The sequence below is a fragment of the Coccinella septempunctata genome, chromosome 9 (genome assembly GCF_907165205.1).
Source record: "Coccinella septempunctata chromosome 9, icCocSept1.1, whole genome shotgun sequence".
Classification (NCBI taxonomy): Eukaryota; Metazoa; Arthropoda; class Insecta; order Coleoptera; family Coccinellidae; genus Coccinella; species Coccinella septempunctata.
The window spans coordinates 2,178,444-2,199,093 of NC_058197.1; the positions used below are offsets into that span (position 1 = coordinate 2,178,444).

The window sequence follows — 20,650 nt, forward strand, 5'->3', positions numbered from 1 at the left end:
TAGTCCGAAAGTCACACTAAAACATTTGTAAGGCCTCACTATCTCCAAAATTTAAGACGAAAATCGGAAATTATATTCACGCCCAGTACGAAAAGAAGATATTAAAAAAAAAAATAACCATTGCAAGTGACATTCAGTAAAGTGAAAATAAAATATCGCCAAAATAATGTCGAAATTAGACATAGTCATACTTATGCAAGTTTTTGGCCGTCCAACTTCATTTGCTGTCTACGCTACGGTTGTCGAGATGAGGAAAAGTCTTCGGGGCTATTTAAGGTTAGAACGATCGGGAATTGAAACTAAATACCCACCGTATCCATTTAAGTTCGCCGATGACTCGGGAGTAATCGGAGGTACGATATCGGTCCTTCAAAGAGAGGTATCAGAATTTTCGGGTGATGAGAGGAGTTCATCTTTCTCAAGCTGTCTTCTCGTTTGGTGCATTTATTTAAGCGGGCTGAACGTTCTCAAGCACTCTCTGAGACGGAACAAGTTCTCAGGTCGGGATATTTGGCGCAGATTATTGGGCTAGAGTCGGAGTTACGTGCGCGCGCGAGGAAATATCGAAGATTTTCGTTGCAGGCACAAACCCCTTTGGAGTTGAGCACTTTGATGGCCTCGGTTGATGCATCGGATTCAGCTTCGGAATCTGGGTCGGATGTTGATATAGATAGTGACATCGCTCACCAATCCGCGGCTCCGGTTGCCGTCCATAATTGTAGGGCCCCTTCTGTATCGGTGGCTAAGTGGAGTATCACTAAATTCAGTGCGAATAATGATAGGTGCTCTCTGAGCTCCTTCCTAGAAAATGTGGAGGAATTGTGCATTTCACGGAACGTTACTAAAGAGCAGTTGTTTTCGTCTGCTAGCGATCTTTTTGAAGGTAAGGCTCTTATCTGGTTCAGATCGGTTCGGGCCACCGTATCAACCTGGTCTCAATTAGTGGAGGAATTACGGAAACAGTTTTTACCCCCCAATTATAACGAGAAACTTTTCGATGAAATTAAGCGCCGAACTCAAGGTCCTGACGAGAACATAGGTTTGTACCTTGCCATGATGGATAACCTGTTCAAGCGCCTCACTGTCCCTGTTAATGACGATGTCCGACTGAAGATCCTTCTCCGTAATCTTTCCCCTTGCTATCAGAGTCAGATAGGTTTGACCAACATAACCTCAATCTCGCAACTTCTGGATATCGGAAGACAACTGGAGGCTCGCAAAGAGTCAATTGAATCATATGTCCCCCCTCCACGAAATAGAAGCTCTACGGTAGAGCCAGATCTGGCTTACGTATATGCCGAAACCCCCTCCTCCTCTTCTCCTCAGGTGAATGCAGTTTTGACCTGTTGGAATTGCCGGCAGCCTGGTCATGCCGCTAGGGACTGCCGCTCGGCGAGGAAGAAGTATTGCTTCCGCTGCGGTCGTCCAGATTTCACTGTTCGGACTTGTCCGGGGTGTAAGCCGTCGGAAAACTGATGGGGAAGACCTCTCATGGCAGTATGTGTGACTTCCCTCAATCGACTGCCAGTGTTCGTTTGCCTCGACGTCAGAAAGCCATCCTAGATTATGTGTTGGCGCATGCGCATAATGATGAACGTCCATATTTGTCTGTTTCGGTTCTTGATGTTGAATTCTTAGGTTTATTAGATTCGGGTGCTTCGAGCACGATTATAGGAGGTCCAGGATGGGATATATTGAAAAAGTTGAAGCTTAAGATCAATTCTGATAATGTTGCTTCTTGTAGGGTCGTTAATGGTCAAAGTTGTCCAAGTATCGGTTCGGTTGATCTGCCAATTAAGCTTGAGAATCGGGTTAGGATGATTTCAGCCTTGGTGGTTCCAGATTTGCCGCACACCTTGATTTTGGGCGTTGATTTCTGGAGGAAGTTTGGTATCGTACCGGATCTTCATGGAGGGAACTGGGTCTTCCGGCGTGATGCTGATGTGTCTGTGGGTGCAATTGCCTCGGAGGAACATCTGACGCCCGACCAGACCAGAATTTTGAATAAAGTTGTGCAGGAGGCTTTCAGGGACATGGGTGACGAGTTGGGGTGTACTAATTTGTTGGAGCATGAGATAAAAACTTCTTGTCGTCTCATCAAACAGAGGTATTATCCGGTTAGTCCGGTGATGCAGGGTCATATTGATGCTGAGTTGGATAAATTGCTCGAGCAAGGTATTGTCGAGCCCTCGACCAGCCCCTGGTCATCTCCCATTCTTCTCGTGAAAAAGAAGGATGGCTCGTACCGGTTCTGCGTCGATTACCGGAAACTAAACGCGGTTACGGAAAAAGATGCGTATCCCCTCCCCTATATAAATGCCACTTTGGATCGACTTCGCAATGCCAAGTTCCTATCGTCAATGGACATCAAGTCGGCATATTTTCAGGTGCCCCTGGAGGAATCTTCTCGCCCTCTGACTGCCTTTACAGTTCCCAATAGAGGTCTGTTCCACTTCCTTCGCTTGCCTATGGGATTATCTAATAGTCCAGCCACCTTCCAGCGTTTGGTTGACAGAGTCCTTGGTCCCGATCTGAAGCCTTATGTATTCGTCTATTTGGACGACATCATTATCATCACGGATACCTTTGAGAAGCATGTTGAGGTATTGAAGGAGGTCTTCAAGCGCCTGAAGGCTGCCAATTTAACGGTTTCTAAGAAAAAGTGTCATTTTTGCCGACCGGAACTTTTGTATTTGGGATATGTGGTGGATTCTACAGGGTTAAGAATGGATCCAGCTAAGGTCCAAGCCATCTTGAACATACCGGTGCCCACAAGTGTCTCGGAGGTTCGACGTCTGCTGGGACTAGCTTCATGGTACCGACGATTCGTACCAAATTTTGCGGATCTTATTGCTCCTCTGACGGAGTTATTAAGAAAGGGTAGACCTTTCAAGTGGAGTGTCCAATGTGATGAGGCTCTGAATAACTTGAAGGAGCGGTTGATTGGTGCCCCTGTGTTGTCTTGTCCTGATTTCTCGAAGCCATTCACTATACAGTGTGATGCTTCAGGTTATGGAATAGGTGCAGTCCTTACTCAACAACAAGAGGATGGAGAAAAGGTGATATGTTATCTTTCTAGGTCTTTAACTCGGTTAGAGCGCAACTATACCACCACGGAACGTGAATGTCTTGCCGTTCTATGGGCGATTGAAAAGCTGCGGCCGTATATTGAAGGCACCCATTTCACAGTGATCACCGATCATGAATCTTTGCTCTGGCTGGACCGATTGGAGTCACCTTCTGGTCGACTAGCCCGTTGGGCGATCCGGCTCCAACAATATGATTATACCATTATTCATCGAAAAGGTAAATATAACATCGTACCTGACGTTTTGTCTAGGTCGGTACCCGTACTCGATACCGTCGACACTGCCTTGGGTTGTTCCTCGGACCCGTGGTACAGGAAGCTTTTGGACGGGATAGTCAAGACCCCGCACCGTTTCCCTTCATGGCAGTTGATCCAGGGTAAACTCTTCAAAAATGTCACTCCCCGCATTCCCGAATTGGCATCTCCTGCTAGTCAGCAGGAGATGCCAATTCGGGATGCCAACTTCTCTCCAGTAGTCACTGGAGAGAAGTTGTTCCGCGACCTGATCGGAGGGCCTTAATTGGAAAGGTTCACGAATCACTTTTGCATGTTGGCGTGTATAAGACCTATCATAAGTTGGCCGAGCGCTATTATTGGCCCAAAATGCGATCCGACGTAGCCTCGTTTATTCGTCGATGTATCACTTGTCATGCCATCAAACCGGAGCAGCGAAAACCTCCTGGTTTCATGCTCTCTAAACAGGTAGCAATCCATCGACCATTCGAACTTATGTCTGCCGATCTGGTTGGACCTTTGCCTCGAACTCGCTCAGGTAACCAATATATTTTTGTCATCGCTGATTGTTTCAGTAAGTTCCCTCTACTGTTCCCGTTACGTTTCGCTACCGCATCGGCGATTGTGAAGATATTGGATACCCATGTTTTTCCTATCTTTGGGTGTCCAAATTCCATCATTTTGGATAATGGCGTGCAGTTTCGTTCCAAGGAAGTTACTAATTTTCTAAAGTCTTATAATGTTAACATTCAGTATACGGCCTTATATCATCCTCAAGCGAATCCGGTCGAGAGAATTAATAGGGTTATTAAAACTATGTTGAGGTCATATCTTTCAGAAGATCAGAGAGGTTGGGATAGACAGTTGAGCCAGGTTGGTTTGGCCATTCGCTCCTCAAAGCATGAAGTAACCGGTCATTCCCCAAATATGATTGTCTTCGGAAGAGAAATTTCATTAAAGGGTGAAAACGCCTGCCCTGATCGGATTCAGTTCGACAGATCAGCCTTGACTAAGGAGCGCGAACAAGCCTTCGCGAGGCTGTACGCGGATGTCCAGAGAAAGTTGTCGCGAGCGTACGAAACCAATAGCCGCACATACAATCTTCGACGACGGGATGTTCAGTATACGGTTAACCAATTGGTGTGGAGGAGGAATCAGGTGTTGTCCGATGCGGCGAAGTATTTTTAAGCTAAGTTGGCACCGAAGTATGTTGGGCCTTTCTTGGTCTCGAAGCGAGTCTCCCCTTGGACCTATGAATTGCAGGGTGAGGATGGTAAATACCAGGGTGTTTGGCATGTTAAGGATTTGAAATCTCACCCACCGGACCAACAAGCAACTGGACACCTGTCAGACTAGTCTCGTCTCGGACTCGGGGCAGAGGATAGCTGTCCCTTGCTTATGCATAAATTGACGAGGGTGGTCACTACCCCTATCCAGTGGCGGGAATTCCCCTCATCATCTATGGTACATTCCAGGCCACGGCAGTACCATCGCTGTTGTATTTTCCTTCACTTGCCCTCAGGTAGATCGTTTGTCGGGGTAGGGAGATTTTTAGATTGAGTGTGACCTTGAGCCTTTGTGTTTTCGATTTTGACGTTTCGGTTCCGATTTTGACGTTCCTTGATATTTTCCTTTATCGATATAGATTTTGATGTGGATTTGGTCTACCTTCGCTGCTGGCGGATTCGCAACGTTCTATGTTGTCTGAGGTGACTTTTCCTTCTGATTTTGATTGCTGATAATTCGACGTTCCTTGATATTTCCGTTTATCGATTTTGATGCGTATTTGGTCTACCTTCGCTACTGGCGGATTCGCAACGTATCTATGCTGTTTGAGGTGACCTATCCCAATTTTGATTGCTAATTTCTTTACCGGATTATGACGTGTCTTGGTTGACACTTACCTTCCCGATTTTGGGTACATCGTTTTTTTTTCTTTTTGGATTGTCCGTTTTGGGTTTGCCTTCGCTTCGGCGGATTTGCGACGTGTGTTGCCTGAGGCGACCCTTCTTACCGATTTTGAAACGATAACTGCCGTAAGACTCCCGACGAGTTATGACTCTCAGCGGGTCGTGCATTGAGCCGTTGCTCTTTGCCCACGAGGACCCCTGATATAAAGCTAACTTCCCGATTTTGACTAAAGATTATTTTTTTTTTGTATTACCGTAGGACTCCCGACGAGTCAAGACTTGCGGTTGGTCGTGCACTGAGCCGTTGCTCTTTGCCCACGAGGACCACCGTTCTGCCGATTTTGACTATCTTTCCCGATTTTGTCGTTTTCCCGATTGTGACACCCGATTGTGACATCACTTCCTAAGGTTGTGGTGGGAGTCGTTGAGGTTGCGACTTTGAGAATAAATGAAGTCCTCCAGGTCCAGCGCCTTTTCCGTGGTCTTCGACTCGGGCTGCGGAGAAGTTCTCTTTTTAGTTCTTGAAAAAAAAGTATTACATAAAAATTTCGGCCCTTTCTTAGTTTTCTTTTTAGTTGAGTCGGTACTTTTCCTGTTTTAGCTGGACCTGTCGGTATCTGGTCACCTTCAGTGGTCAGATATCTTTCACTTTTTCATGACGGTATCTGGTCACCTTCAGTGGTCAGATATCTTTCACTTTTTCATGTCGTTTAATGTGATGGTTGGAGGCTCTTCAATGTCTGGATACCTTCGGCGAGGGATGCTGTGTTTTTTTTTTTTTTATCGTAAGGGGAGAGTTGTAACGGTTTCAAATACCATCAATAAATACGGTACGAATTGAATTTGCAGGTTATGTCGATGTGGGGCGATCGGCCTACTGTTATTTTACCGCTACCGGTCAAGTGGGGTTAGATCTTGACGTTTTAGTTTAGTTTTCCGTGCTCACAGAATTTTGAAGGTTAGACAGCGTCAGATGAGTTTTCTATGTGATTAGCCATTTTGTAAGTTTGGAGGTATCCATCAGGAATTTCTGGAGTTTTCGATAATTAAAATCGTCCATTTGTGGGATTAATCTTCGGATATCTGTATGATCTCCTGCCGAACTGGTTTATTTGGATTCTATATTGGCGTATCTCCTTAAGGAGGATTGATCGAGAGTTTTCTTCGCTGTGGCACGTGAAGTTTTTCTTCATAAAGGTATGTTCGTCGTACGTTGTTCAGCAAATTCCTTATTGTGTGTTATTTTCTCTCCTAGCTATTGCCGTGAAATTCGTTGATTGGAAGCATTAGTTGAGAGCATCCTACGTTGATTGTGATAGAACCGAGGTTCTGGTTGTCTAATTGCATATTCGAGCTTGGAAAGATTTGGTGGATTCACGTTAGATTTGAATAGTTCCCCCCGAAGAACTGGGTATGTATAAAACCATCTTTTGTGATACAATGTTTGTCACTCATTCTTCCTTATATGGTGAGGATTAAGTTCTTACGTTCTTTCGTATCGACAGGGTCCTAGTGTAGGGAGACATCTCCTAGTGTAGGGAGGCATATCCTAGTGTAGGGAGACATATACTAGTGTAGGGAGACATATCGTAGTATAAAGAGGAAGTCCCTGAAATCATCGTGTAGGGAAGAAGTCCTATAAATCCTAGTATAGTCACAGTCCGAGTCGAGCCTTCTAGAACTACTCGTGAAATCCAGTCCAAGTGGAGCTGTTACAACAGAAACCTTGTAGAATTTCATAACGAAGAGACCATCTTCCCCATTCAGGAGCGGAGAGAGCACTCTCAGGACACGCAAGTGTATTATAGAAGTTGCATATCGTATTATATTGTTGCTTTCCTTAACGACAACGGTTTATATTGTAAAACCTTAATGTATTGCTATTATTATCACATTCTATTGCTTGTGGAGTGGGATATAGATTAATTTAGTTAGAGCATGTCACTCTGGTGACGTTGATAATTCTGTGCAGTTAAATTGAACGTTAATTAGTGTTACTCGTACATTTGGGAGTTCTGAAGAACTTCGCGCTGCGCCTGAGCTCAAGCGACGCGATTTCGGTTGATTTTATAAAGGCCATCCCTTTTGAAGTATTACAATTATTATTAGACACCACACACCCTCCTTGGCGTTCAATACAACTATAGCCATACAAGTAGGCCCGTGTATTTTCTTTGCTGCCTGAATAAACCGTTCTTCAGTACAACTCTTTTGGTTGATTTGGGGTTGTTGCTGTTCCTAAGGGTATTTACTGGGGAAATAAATCTACCTGGCGCCCTACTTCTCTTTTGTCGGTTCCTTACATTGAACCCACCCCATCTTCACTGAGTGAGCCGTGGATACCCTCGCTTGGCAGCCCGGGTATTTCTTGCATTGTTTTCGTAAATTCAATGTTATTTCTGGATGTCAACATGGTTTTGTTAAAAATAAAAATATTGAAACCGCTATTTTTGAGCTCATAAATGACATTGTTCTTGCTCTGGAGCAAGGACAAATTCCTATGGCACTGTTTTTGGACCTTTCGAAGGCTTTCTGTGTTGATCATCGGAAGCTTTTGGAAGTACTCGATAATTGTGATATCAGAGATAGTCAACTCAAACTCATAGAGAGCTATTTGAAGTCCAGAAAACAACGGGTAGTTCTGGAGGCTGATGGTGAAACCTTTGTCTCGGATGAAATTGAAACAATTTTAGGACTCCCTCAGGGTAGTATTGTTGGTCCTTTATTGTTCATAATTTATGTTAATTCTCTACCTAAGGCGATCAAAAGTGAATGTGAACCTCTAATTGAGAGGATGATGAAGAGTATACCCTCATCTCTGACTGAAGTAAAATCACCAGCTGTTTTGACTAAAAGCATTGAAACAAATCATGCTCTTTCAGTTAAGTCTACAATGCCGTCCCAGGATACTACCTCAATGAGATTATTTGCAGATGATACAAATATTTTGACCCGATCGTCATGTATTCCATACGCTGTTGATGTTTGCAATATTGTGGTTAACTCGGTAAAAACTTGGTTATGTAATTATAATCTTGTCCTAAACATTGAGAAGACTAAATGTATGATTTTTCATAGTGATAATTCCAAATTAGATTTTCCTGAAACTGTGGATATTCTTGATAGCTCTGTTGTGGTTGAAGATAATGTGAAATTTTTGGGTATAGTTCTTGACAGTCAATTAAAGTGGGGACCTCATACAGAACAACTTAAGACCAGATTAAGCTCTGCATGTTACACATTATTTATGTTAATTGGTCAAGTGAATTTCGATGTGCTCAAACTTGTCTATTTTGCAAATTTTCATTCCATACTTTCATATGGAATAATTTTTGGGGGTAGTTCATCAAATGTGGAAAATATTTTCGTTGTTCAAAAAAGGGCATTGCGTACTATGTTACGTTTGAGTTATAGAGAATCATGTATAGGAAATTTCGAAAAAAATAATATACTCACTGTCTATGGATTATATGTATATAGGCTCTTACTTTTTTTTAGAAAACGAATTCATTATTTTGAGGATTACAAAAATGTTAATAACACCAGAAGAATGTTTCCTTATAATGTACCTATTCATAGGACAATACTAAGGGAGAGAACTGTTGAATGTATGGCAATATCTATGTACAATGCTCTACCAAAAACTATTAGAATGATCACTTGCGATGAGGATTTTAAGAAATCTTTATATTGTTTTATTTTGAAATCAGAGCCATACAGTTTATCTGAATTCATTTCGTACTGTAGGAGATAGGTATGTTAATATTTTGTCTGTTTGATTCCTGTTCAATATGTTTTTTGACTTATTCCATTTTTATATCTTATTTGGTGTAATTTCTTGGAATTAATAAACATATGACTTTAGCCTTGCGGCTTTCACACTCCTCTCCAGAGGAAAATTCACTTATCCCAGATATCTCAGATATCAAAAGGATTAAGCTCTGTTGGAGCCCTTTCCAGGTTTTCGGGCTCGTGGTGGTGGTCGGGTTCGGGTCGCTCCTCGGCTCCCTGCTGTAGGTTGGATTCCTGCTCCACCCGCACTTCCTGTCGGAGCAGACGGTGTTCCTCTGCATTCCCCATGTACTTGCGTACAGTTCTCGCCGTTCCGAGCAGTACCGCCTTCTGCATGACTTTATAAATATTTTCGTCCAACTGAAGTTTTCTCAAGTTCTCTAGTAATTTCTTCGGTATCAGGCCTGTAGATGAAATGACAATAGGGATGGTCTTTATATCTTTCAGCTGCTTCCACTGTCTTCTGGTTTGTTCCACGAGATCTCTGTATTATTATTATTATTATTATTATTATTATTATTATTATTATTATTATTATTATTATTATTATTATTATTTTTTTTTTTTTTTTTTTTTTTTTTTTTTTTTTTTTCCTTCGTGTGAGGGGAAAACCCTTTATGGGCACCCAGAGGGTCCGCACTCTAGGTAGTGTGAGACTCCGAGATCTTGTTTGGCTACTCACTAAAAACCCCTCACACTTTCGACGGAGAAGTTCTTCGTCCGGCCCTTGCAGCGTCCCTTAACAAAAGAGATGAGCTGCAAGTGGCATCTAGAGTTCATGGGATCTGATGATATGCAGTGACCCAAGCAACACCGCCTTCTGCATTCTGTGCGCTAGTATCTCAACCCAAGATCTGCAGGCCGGAATAATCTTCAATTCTTCCACGTAGTTGGCTCTCATTCCTCCGAGACATCCTATGATCAGTACAACCATCCTAACTTTATGACCCGGGTACATAGTTCCAAGCTCGAAAACAAGATCTTTGTATTTTTGCCTTTTCTGCTCTTCCTTCATCACCATGTTGTTTTCTGCAGGGGATGAGAATTCCACATTCCATATTATTATTATTATTATTATTATTATTATTATTATTATTATTATTATTATTATTATTATAAATAGTAGATGAATCCCTAAAACAATGTTCTTGAATGACAAAAAAAAGCATGATTGGAAATTATCCTGGTTATACTGAACCAATGTCTCAATAAATGAGAGGATGAAATAACTCAAAACAAACGAAATTAATTCAGGAACATAATACACATTGATATAAAAGTGGACAAACAAATCAACAGTTGTTGGTTTTCATATATCTGAGTTGATTTCGTTTATTTATCGCCCTTATTCGAAGGCTCACTTATTTGATATCCTCCTACTTAATTTTTACTGATAATTAGTATATCTGGTCATATTTTGAAGTTTTAATTTTTTTTATACCGTACTTGAAACGGGACCTAACGTTGTCTTTTGAGTACACCTAACAATTTTTAATTTTTTTTCAAACCTAATGTTTCATTTAGAATACACTCTATATCATAAATGATTCATTATATCAGACTTGCACTCTGAATTCATACATAACCTATTGCTTGATTGCAGGTCAAGAAGCGTTCAGTGGATTTTTTTTTGCATAGTACTTGAAACAGTACTAACTGTTAACTTTTATGATCCCCTATCAATTTTTATTTGTTTTCAAAATTAATGTTTCATTAAGAATATGCTGTAAATTCAAATATCAGACTTGCACTCCAATATTATGAATTTTCTATTTCTTGATCGCAGTTCAAGGAGCGTTCAGTCTTTTACGCATAGTACTTAAAACAGTACTGTTGTCTTTTCTCTACATCTAACAATTTTCAATTTTTTTCGAAGTTAATATTTCATTTTGAATATAGTGCGCGGGCTGGAGTTACAAATCCTACAAAAGTTTCATTTTATAGGTTTCTCCTTCTTCCTAAATTTCTCAATGTAGTCATTCACATTGAAAAGTTTGATATTAGGATCTTCTTTTCTTTTAATAGATGTCATATTCAGAATCTCCTTCAGAATTAAATTCCTCGTCAAGCGTTTTCTCAGATTTCCGTTCGACACATACTGCTTTTTTTCTCCAACATCGGAATTTATTTTCTTCACGACTTTTTGGCTAAGTTCATCTTGATTACCTTCTCTCCTTGCAGCGTGAGTGTCGGATTTTTTCTGCGGAACTTTTCCTCTTTTTCGTTCTCCTACATGTGACTTCAGAAAATTCCTGATTTGAACTGTTCTCCTCAAGTCAATTTGTTTAGACTTCAATTTTTCCAATCCCATTCTCAAGATCTTCTTTCTGTCCATCTCGTCTTCCACAATGAAAAAAATATTTAAGTATGAAACGATAAAATTCGATAGTATCAAAGTTAAAAAATGTAAACCACAACACAATATTTGCAGCACGAAGCACATTCACAACTGAATACTTTGTACATCTACTCCGCTGTTATATAGCCCCTCTACCATCCCTCCCTAGCACCCCACCACCCAATTGCCCGTTCCGTCGTCTGATTCGATATTAGATTGCTGTGACTTGAAATTTCTATGGAATCAATGTATTACATTCGTTCAATTTAACTGTCACACGTCGGACTGTTTGTTGATTTATCCTTAACTTCCTATGACCAATTTTAAAGTGTTACTTTTATTAGTTGTATGATGAGCCTTGAGAAAGGAACAAAATAGTTCCGAAACGTTGTCGAATTCATAAGAGATTGTTTTTCAACCTGTCCAAATTCCTGCGATATTTTACTTATAGTGTTCAATCCATTATTTATGATACCTAAAAAGAACATAAATGATAATTGTCCAGAGTATTTTTCTTACAGAAAGAATATACTATATTACTGTTTATTTTTTCAAACGTTTCTGATATTATGAAATGATAAAATATCAACAATTGAAAAGTATAAGTTATCGATACAGATAATGACTATCTGGATAAGCAAGTATTGAAGCGCATTAGTATTTCAATTCTTAAGTTTGTTTCAAATCTCGCTGCTCCAAACAATATTTCAAAATTAATAATTTCTAGAGAATTCTTTTTCATCATTTACATTCACGTTGTAGATGGTATACACGTTTTTCCTGAGGAAATAAAAGTTTAGAAAGAATGTCCCTGAATAGATTTAACGACTCTGATGTATATGCAGAATTCCATGTAGGTTCCTATATATAAGTACAGAATCGTTATTTTTTGTTTTCACCCTAATTATACGGAGCACTACTATCTACTTCATGAATTTCATTTTCAAGGTCTTAACCGGGAAACCGAAAAGTTTTTAGTATATTATAATGAATAAATAAATAAATAAATAATTAAATAAATAAATAAATAAATAAATAAATAAATAACTAAATAAATAAATTATTAAAATGAAATATTCTCATATTATAAGAGCTAAAAACTTGGTTTCTTAAAAAACGGCATGGATTCCCCATCGAGTAACATGTGACTCTGGTGACATGACATTGAATTTTCCAAGATTTCCAACTTTCAGTATGCTTTAACGATAGAATGGTGCAACATTCAGGAATTGTTGTCGAAGTCATAATGTATTTTTAACAGGATATCCACCAAAAAATTCTTTCGTTTCGTACTTTCATCGAAAAAAATATGTTTAAATGAAAACCTCTATTTAAGTCGAATTATGATCCAGCTTATCCTTACTATGCCCAAAATTGACAAGGTATTCCTGGATACGGAATATTCTGCTAACGTTTTTCAAAATGGGGAATAATACGGAAATTATTATTATTATTATTATTATTATTGAACTCTTTATTGCATTAAAACAAGTTTCATACATTTTTATAGAATTGTGCAAAAGGTGGACATATCGCCATGCAATTTCTTCCTGCCAACCAGAAATAATCTATTAAAGAAACTTATATCTAAAAACAAGAATACCTGACCTAACTTAAATTCAGTTCAACCTGCTCCAAAATAGGGAGAAAGGGGAATGGGAGGGAGAAGGATAGACGTCGCCGAAGAAAGGGACCATATTAAACATGGGTATCAAGTAAGTGTGATGGGTGAAGCACTTAAATATCTCCTGAGGAAAAACCTAAATGAAAGGTAAGTTACCTTCCGAACGATATCCGGAGGGAGGCGATTCCAGAGCCGGGGAAACAGAACTGTGAAGCTATTCGAGCAAACATTAGTCGAGTGGAGTGGTATCCTCAAGGTCAAGTTATAGAGTGCCCTTGTCTGACGGACCCCATCTCCCAGAAGACTAAGACCATCATACAGGTATTCAGGCTCGCGGGACCTCAACACCTTGAACCCCAGTAAAAGAAGATGCCAAATTCGACGTTGTTTGATGGGTAGCAATCCCATATTTTGCCTGAATTGACTTATATGATCAAATTTCCTTAAGTTGTAGACAAATCGTACACCTGCATTTTGTAACCGCTCCAGTTTCATCAGCTGTGTGTTTGTGAGACCCATTTAGGCTACGTCAGCATAATCGAGTATAGGAAGTACGAGAGAGAAGAATAATGTTTTCCTGGTTTCGAAGGGCAAGAAGTTGTTTAAAAGTCGGAGTTGATGCAAGATACAGAAGACTCTTGAACTGATAGAAGCAATCTGATTATTCCAGGATAGAGTTTCGTCCAATAAGATACCAAGGTTTCTAACCTCATTGGAGTAGGGAACAACAACATCGTTGAGGACAATTTTATTATTTACTTTGTCGATCAAACCCAAGTTTCGTTTAGTACCGATAATGATCGACTTAGTTTTGGTAGTATTTAGAGTCAGACCTAAGCTCTCAGCGACGACAGACAGTCGTAAGAGATTCCTGTTTAAATTTTCGATACTAGCCGAGAAATCTTCAACGGAAGTGTGGATATATATTTGTAGGTCATCTGCGAAAAGGTGAAATTTAATGTCCAAGGAATCAGTCAGTTAGGAGACGTAAATAGAGAATAAAAGAGGACCCAACACGCTCCCCTGCGGAACACCTGAAAACACAGTCACCCAATCAGAGGAGCTGCCATCTATCTCAACGGATATTTCGCGATCCTTCAGATAAGAGTAGAAGAAGGCTATGGTATGCTCAGCAAAACCCAGCAGACGCAGCCTGGTCAAAAGTATATCGAAGTCGAGAGAGTCGAAGGCCTTACTAAAGTCTAAGAGAACTAAAACAGTGAGTAGTTTATTATCCATGGCCACGCTGATATCATCAGTTATTTTAGTAAGGGCAGTTGTCGTGCTGCGTTTTTGGCGAAACCCCGACTGGTAGCAATTATGAAGATTATTATTATTCAAATAGTTAATAATTTGGCCTTTAATGATCTTTTCAAAAATTTTAGATAGAGTAGGGAGTATGGAAATGGGTCTAAAGTCCCCTGGACTCGTGGGATTTTGGCACTTAGTATGGGTATGGGAATGATTTTAGCATATTTCCATGCACTAGGAAAAATGCCAGTTTGAATTGAAATATTGTAGATATGTGAGAGCACAGGAAGAATCTCATTCGCAATGAGCCTCAGAAGGCCCACTCCAATACCATCGGAACCAACCGACCCTGAACCAACCTCTCCCAGAGCAGACTTAACATCGTCTTCATTAATGGGCACAAAATCGAACACACTACCTGGTGGAGAACATGAGCTTAACTTCATCAATGTATTTGTCTTAATACTTTCATTAATCCTAGTACCAGAATTCGCAAAATGCCGGGCAAGCAGAGAGGGATCAAAATTTGCACAAGGTGGGCTGTGCCTCTCGCCCACCCCAACTGAGCGCAAAATCTGCCAGACCTTCCTTGGTGGTGCGCCATTAAGAATTCCGTGGAGATAATCTCTCTTTGCACTCCTGCACATCCGATTGCAAGTGTTCCTCGCAGTACGATAGTGTTCCCTATTTACTTCGGTAGGATTCGCGATGTAGAAGGCCTTCAACCTGTCACGACATTTCATTGCATTCTTGATCTCTTCAGTTAACCAGGGGCATGGAGAATGTCTAACCTTAATGAGTTTCAGGGGCGCTAATTCGTCGTAGATTTTTAATATTAATTCATTAAAAATAGCCACCATTGCATCCAAAGTGGGAGCTTGATAAACCGATTCCCAATCAGCAGCCCTCGCAGTTTGAACCAGCCTCGCCAGATCGACACCTCCTAAATTCCGACATTTAATAACTCGAGGCTTAGGTTTAGGGCATTTGAGTTTAAATCCAGCAAACACCAGGTCATGACGAGAAAATTGATAAGCATGCTGTTGTCCACTGGCAACCACTCTGTTAGGTATAGACGTTATAAACAAGTCGAGTAACGTATCACAGGTAGCACTGTCATGCGTGGGCCTGTTATTCACTAGTTTTAGGTTATAGGATTCCAATATGTTCCTCATCGCCCTCGAACGGGCAGAATTCTGAATCATGCAATTATTCATGTCACCCATCATGATCACATCCGAATAACAAGCAAAAATTTCGTCCAATACAAACTCCAACTCACCAAAAAATAAATAACTTGATATAAGTCCGAAAGTCACACTAAAACATTTGTAAGGCCTCACTATCTCCAAAATTTAAGACGAAAATCGGAAATTATATTCACGCCCAGTACGAAAAGAAGATATTAAAAAAAAATAACCAATGCAAGTGACATTCAGTAAAGTGAAAATAAAATATCGCCAAAATAATGTCGAAATTAGACATAGTCAAACTTATGCAAGTTTTTGGCCGTCCAACTTCATTTGCTGTTTAGATTAGATATTTTATGATTTCTATGCTGATCCGGCTATCGAAAATATCCAAAATGATTTTGAAAAGGCCGTTTCATAGAAAAAAGTTCTATTTTGAGATGCTGGGGTTCGAACATAAATCGATAATTAATTGCAATATTTCCGAAAAATGCATCAACAATCAAATATCTTATTTCAAAATACTTCAAAGTTCATGCTATACAATTCCTTGTTTTCGCAGGTAGTAATTATGACCAAATCGGTCCGTTGCGGGCGGAAACGTTGAGGGATGGTTTATTGTATTGGTTATACTGTACCTGTGTTATTCTGTACCTGTCACCTAGTCAAAGTAACAAATATTTTACTGTATACTTCAATACGTCAATGGTTTTGAATAGGGTTTTTTTTGCTTATCAAGAAATAGTAGTCCCGTAGATCAGTTATGGCACTTTTTTGGTTTCCATGATATTGTTCTGGTTTTTTTTACAGATAAATCCCCTTTGTATTTGTCAAGAGAAATGAGATTTCGATAATTAAGTATGAACGTTGACTTCTATTCTATCTGTCTATTATATTCGTCAATGTAAACTGTTCTTTGTTTCAGGCTCAGGTAATTTCTTTGAAATTAATTCATTTTAATGAAACATCCTCTACACATCCATATAGCTCATGGAAAACTTCGAAAAACCGAATAAAAAAGTTACTTTCTTCCGTCATGAATTTCTTAAAATTGATTGCTGAGATTTATTAGAGAAAATAACGAAAAATTTTGGTTGCAGTAGCCTTTTTCTTGAGGTTGAAACTGGAATAATAATATTCGCGAGAGTACTGAAGCTGGCATATGGAATAATGAGAAAACAATATAAAAAATTACGGTGCGTAGCGTAGCGCTAGATCTATGACGCCATTATAACTAGTGAAACTGAAAAGAGCAAATTTTTCCAATTATCTGTAGGATATAAATAGTAGATGTGTTAAAAAATCGAGGGTGTTATGATTTTTAATTAAAGAGTAGTGGACTGTATTAAAAGATAATTGAGTTGGAGATGGTATAAAAACATTTATTAAGAATCATTCACAACCATAAAATGAATATGTCACCTGCATGAAGCTAATACAGTAAAAAGCAACTAATATTAACAACATCTATAAACTCAGAGAGACAATATCCAATTAAAAACAAGAGATGGTCCAGAGCAGTTCAAATGAGAAGTCACTTGATGTCAGACTTAGACGTTGAGGAGTTCAATAAATTCAATATCAACACAACGGTTACACAGTGATAGGGCAATCAATTGAAAATTGATTGCGAGAGCCTCCTTTTTCTATCAGAAAACGCGAAGGTTAGAATACTGAATTTTAAAGAGAAGACGCGAGAGTACAGAGAAATAGGCCCGAGGTGAAACTGCAATATCTAAGTCTGATCATCAACGAGAAATCGATACATTAAATTGAGTTGATCAATAATGTTAATGTAAGTATGAGCAGAACAAGAGTAGCACAAGTTAAATGAGAAGCACAGAATTAATGAATTTGAGAAGCACTAGAATATCAAAAAATAATATGAAAAGGGCAATAAATTCCAATTAAATGAGAAGTTCGATAATAATTAATTAAATGAAAAGGACAATCATAATTAATATGAGAAGAACATAGTATAATTCATATACATTGAGATGATCTTGAAGAGTGCAAAAATTTATCAATGAATTCAGCATTTACAAAGACGAACTGCTTACAAGTAAGCACGATTAGAACGTTCATCAGAAAAATAGAAGAAACAATTGATAAAGTAAGAGAAGTCATGAGAGTACTGAGTTGAATAAATCTCTAATCGTAGATATTGAGATGTGCTGAAGGCTGAGAAGACTAACATGCATGTTGAGTCCGATGAATGAATATAGAAGAGAAACAATGAGAGTACATATTATAAAGAGTAGACCATACCAAGTGAGTAGACATGAGTGTTCGAGCAGACTTTCCAGGGTGGGAGCCTAGGTCGAGGTGTGTCGAGCATTATCATGATCGCTTAACTAACAGTGAGGTGTTCATATCCTGTTCTGAGGAAAACAGCTACATCCAGGGTCCACCCTGGAGAATATGAGGATTCATTCATCTGAAACTCAACACCATGAATTAGTCATATGTATAAGAGGTGATCATACGAGGTGTTATAAAAATGATAAAACTGATTCTAATAATAAAGAGTATTACGAGAAGACAAATGAATCAGATATCAATTTTATAGAGATCATCCTGGTGCTACATACCCATTTTCATGTGAGATGATCTAGAGAAGTCTGAAAATCTATATAAATTATGAAATATGATAAAATATATAGTTTTGAGAAGACAATAGTTCGATTTGAGTTGAGAAGACATTTCAATTGAGCAGTGCTCGCAAGGATTCGGAATCTACAGGGGTCAGCATAAGTCAGGCAACCAATTTGCATTAAGATAAATAAATGCAGCGTCAAAATATATTTATTAAAAAATAATACAAAAGGTATTCGAAAAAGGGTTACTGTAAGTGCTCAGATTTTTTTCGACAGCGTTGCCAGACTTATGAGCGTTGCCGGACATATGTCGAAATTTCGAGAGCGTTGCCTGACTTATGCCGACCCCTGTATTTCTAGATTCCGAATCTCTTGCACGTGGACTAATTTCAGTACAATGAAATTATCATGAAAATGGTGTAATGTATGATGTTGAGCAGTCTGAGAGTACTTTACCTTGTGAGATGAACAATTTAGCACCAGGATTGATACGAGATGACTTGAAAATTAACAATTAGAAGAGGCGAGCGTGAAAATGAGAGGTTAGAAAAGCACTATGAAAGCTAAGAGACGTTACTTCTACAGAGCTAACAAAGAGAATGAATTAAAAATGGCTTCAGCGGAAACTGGACATCTGACATCTTGTAGAGGGGGCTGCGCCGTCGATGCTGTCGAGTGGAACATCCTTGAGAACTGCCAGTGGCGTCGTTGAGAAGGGGCTGAATTTTTAACATTCCGCCCGCCATAACTAACAGCGTTAATTATTGAGAAGACTTGAGGGGTTGAAATTCTTTCTTGCTTCGTCTGGAGTGGACACTGGCAGAATTGCCAACTTCGAGATCGGTCTGGTTAGAGTGGACGTGGAGGTCTTGAGAGTGACGACGCGAACAAGGCCGTCTGTCCCTGGGTGCACAGCCATTACTCGCCCTAATGGCCACTTGCATGGAGGTAATCTTTCATCGGTGAGGAGTACTAGTGACCCAACCTTTATGTCATGGGCTGGATGGTGCCACTTTGAGATGGACAGTTGACGTTGTAGAAATTGAGTTGACCATGTGGACCAGAACTGCTGGGTGCGTTGCTGAATTAACTGCCATCTTGACAGTCGAGAAGTCGAGAGGTCTTCGAGAGATGGCTCAGGTACGGTGTTCAGAACTGTACCTATTAAGAAGTGGCCTGGTGTGAGAGCGGAGCAGTCTTCAGGATCATCGCTGAGCGGTTCGAGAGGTCTAGAATTGAGGATGGCTTCGATCTGGGTGAGGAGTGTGATCAGCTCTTCCATGGTGAATGGCTGATCCTTGGTAGCCCGGGCGAGGTGGTATTTGAAAGATTTCACTGCTGCTTCCCATTTTCCTCCCATGTGAGGAGCTGCCGGTGGGTTGAAGCACCAGTTAGTACCTTCTTTCAAGAGGAGTTCGGCGATGACCTGGTTTTGTGAGGAGGCCTTTGAGAACATGGTCTTGAGAGTGGCATCGGCTCCCATGAAGTTGGTTCCGCAGTCTGAGTATAAGGTTTCACAGATGCCTAGTCGAGCGGTAAACCTACGGAACGCAGCAATAAATGATTCGGTAGTGTAATCACTTACGGCTTCGAGGTGGACTGCTGAGGTGGCGAAGCAGACAAACACACAAACCCAGCCTTTGTCTTTGCTCCTCTTCCTTTCCAGGCTTTGAGAGTGAGAGGTCCGGCGTAGTCTACACCAGTGTGGAGAAAGGGACGAGATGGTCTAACGCGTGGTTCTGGTAACTGGCCCATGAGTTGTTGAGCTCTTAGACCTCGATGCCGTGCACATGTAACACACTTCAGGATGTAGGATTTCACTGGGGCTCTTCCTCCAATGATCCAATATTGTTGTTGGATGGTGGACAGTGTGAGTTGTGTACCTCCATGGAGAGTTCGTTTGTGAGCAGAATCTATAATCAGAGAAGTCAAATGAGAAGCTCGAGGAATTATTGCAGGATGCTTGCTATCTGGGTCTAAGGGAGCGTTGGTGATTCGTCCTCCTACACGAATGACACCTTCATGATCGATGAACGCCGTGAGTCTACTGAACACATGTGAGGATGACAGAGCAGTACCATTTTGAAGAGCCTTGAGTTCTTGAGGAAAATACACTTGTTGAGTAGCCTTGATCCAATAGATCCTTGATTTTTCCAAGTCAGTTGAGGTGAGCGGAGTTAAGAAGTTCAGAGTTGAGGAGTGTCTGAGTCGGGCGAGGACTCTTAAACAGAGAGAGGTAATTCTTAACAGTGTATTGAGAGAAGAATACCTGTATATAAGATCCCACGAGTAGTCTTGAGTTACGGCCGTGAGGAGGTTCTTGGTGGGTCTTGCTTCAGATTCGGGGTCAATTGTCGTTGCCGGCTGACGATTGGGCCAGGAATCTGGTGACTTGGAAATCCATGGTGGTCCCGTCCACCATAGAGTGCTGTTCAGTAGTTGAGATGACGAGAAGCCGCGAGAAGCACAGTCCGCTGGATTTTCCTTGCCGGAAACGTATCTCCATTGTGCACCTGGAGTTAGTTCTTGGATGAGCTCTACCCTGTTTCGAACAAAGTCCTTCCAGCGAGCGGGGTGAGATGTGATCCACGTGAGAGAGACTGTTGAGTCCGTCCACAAAGTCGTT

At 40.4% G+C, this 20,650-nt stretch overlaps 1 protein-coding gene across 1 annotated transcript; it reads right to left on the reverse strand.

Moving 5' to 3' along the window:
* Window positions 1-18,781: 18,781 nt before the first annotated feature.
* On the reverse strand, window positions 18,782-19,779 carry LOC123320952. The gene is made up of 2 exons (XM_044908450.1): window positions 19,610-19,779; window positions 18,782-19,565 (listed from the first exon to the last, which is right to left on the reverse strand). Exons 1-2 carry the CDS (start codon window positions 19,777-19,779, stop codon window positions 18,782-18,784), a joined length of 954 nt encoding a protein of 317 aa, XP_044764385.1.
* Window positions 19,780-20,650: the final 871 nt, after the last annotated feature.